The sequence below is a fragment of the Zophobas morio genome, unplaced genomic scaffold, assembly GCF_036711695.1.
Source record: "Zophobas morio isolate AGI-343-1 ecotype UQ-CSIRO unplaced genomic scaffold, CSIRO_AGI_Zmor_V1 ptg000223l, whole genome shotgun sequence".
Taxonomy (NCBI): Eukaryota; Metazoa; Arthropoda; class Insecta; order Coleoptera; family Tenebrionidae; genus Zophobas; species Zophobas morio.
In genome coordinates this window covers 14,883-16,457 of record NW_026972327.1, presented here as the reverse complement: position 1 = coordinate 16,457, position 1,575 = coordinate 14,883, and the positions used below count along the sequence as shown (strand labels likewise).

General features: G+C 35.3%; 1 protein-coding gene across 1 annotated transcript; it reads right to left on the bottom strand.

Moving 5' to 3' along the window:
• Positions 1–302: 302 nt before the first annotated feature.
• LOC135146339 (small ribosomal subunit protein uS2-like) lies at positions 303–1,328 on the bottom strand. The gene is made up of 3 exons (XM_064078504.1): positions 1,282–1,328; positions 1,082–1,219; positions 303–1,004 (listed from the first exon to the last, which is right to left on the bottom strand). Exons 2-3 carry the CDS (start codon positions 1,212–1,214, stop codon positions 325–327), a joined length of 813 nt encoding a protein of 270 aa, XP_063934574.1. The 5' UTR covers positions 1,215–1,219; positions 1,282–1,328; the 3' UTR covers positions 303–324.
• Positions 1,329–1,575: the final 247 nt, after the last annotated feature.

Here is a 1,575-nt window from a genome sequence, read left to right as displayed (position 1 = left end):
TCTGGCATACACAAAGTGGAGTAATATTTAAAGCTCTACTATTCACTTATTTAATAAATTTTTAAATGATGTTATTTTACCTTAAGAGAAATAATATATATCTACTATATCAGTAATAACGGGAAGAGGAGAAAAAAAAAAGAAGCTGCACCTTATAAACTATCAAACTTAAGATTATATGAGTATTGAATCAACTACATGCCCGACCTAAATGTTATAATAATGACTGAATCTATAAAAACGAAATGAATAAAAAAGCAAAGTCTCAGACAACATTACTATATATTTATTGAGCCCAAAAATATAACAGGCTAAGAGAGGTAACTACTGCCCCCACGATTCCGCTAATTTACTCGCTGGCTCTGGTGCAAAAACGTCAGACGGGCTATCTATTCTAGCCCAGTCGTCTTCCCCAAGCTGAGAAGTATCGGCTGCAGTCAAAACGGGCGGCGGTACAAAACCTGCAGAAGCTTCTTGATTTATTTCTTTTCCGACTTCTTCACGTTCAATTTCTGTAGGGCTGCGATAAAAGTATAAATCGGGCATAACATCCCAATCTATATCACGTGGAATTATTCCTCGGAATCTTAAAACTTCTCGAGCCAAAAGCCAAAGAATAAGGCCGACAGAGAGGGTCGACTTGGTGTTACAGGGTATGACTATATCAACAAACTTTACATAAGAGGATGTGTTGCACAGCGCAATAGTAGGTATATTAGAATAGGATGACTCTATTAAAGCTTGCCGATCGGTGTGTGTGTCGCATATAATTATTAATCTCGGTTCTTTAAACTGTGACGTAATTTGATTAGTAAAGGTCCCCGGAGTAAAACGTCCAGCTATGGAGGCCGCTCCGGTATGAGAGGCAAATTTAAGAAGGCCCCTTTGCGAATTATTCGTTGATCCAATTATGCACACATCAGCGGGATTATCGATGGCCACAATTGCGCGAGCGGCAAAAAGAATTTTCTCCCAAGTTTTTTGTAAATTTATTATATGCAAACCTGTATAAAGGTAACAACAGTACAAGTTTATAAAATGAGTTAGTAATCCTGAGACAGAGCAGCATATCAAAAATTACCTGAAGGATTCCTTTTATAAACGTAAGACTCCATCTGGAAACCACAAATCTGGTCGCATAAGTGAATGTTAGCCTTCAGCATTTTATAAAGATCATCCTCATTAAGTGAGAGAACCTCCAAACCCCCAGACATGATTTCTAAAAGCAACAAAATTTGACTTCTGATTATATAATAATATTTAAAAAAAAATAAAACGAACGTTAACACCCGAGGCGAAAAAGTAAAAAGTAGGTAAACGGAAAAAAAATTGACACGCCCGTCTAAAAAATATTTTACACATGCATCTTTTCCTAAGTTTGTAATCCCTCGTGCCTCTTGTAACCCTCGACAAGTTGACTACCATAAATTTAAAAACTAACACTGGTATTAAGTTATATCAAATTTTTATTCATATTATTTAATTGATATTAACTCAATTGAAATCTTTAAATTTTTTTTAACTGCCTTACAAATTTCATTTGTATTGCTGTATATCAATTCCGATTGAAAATTG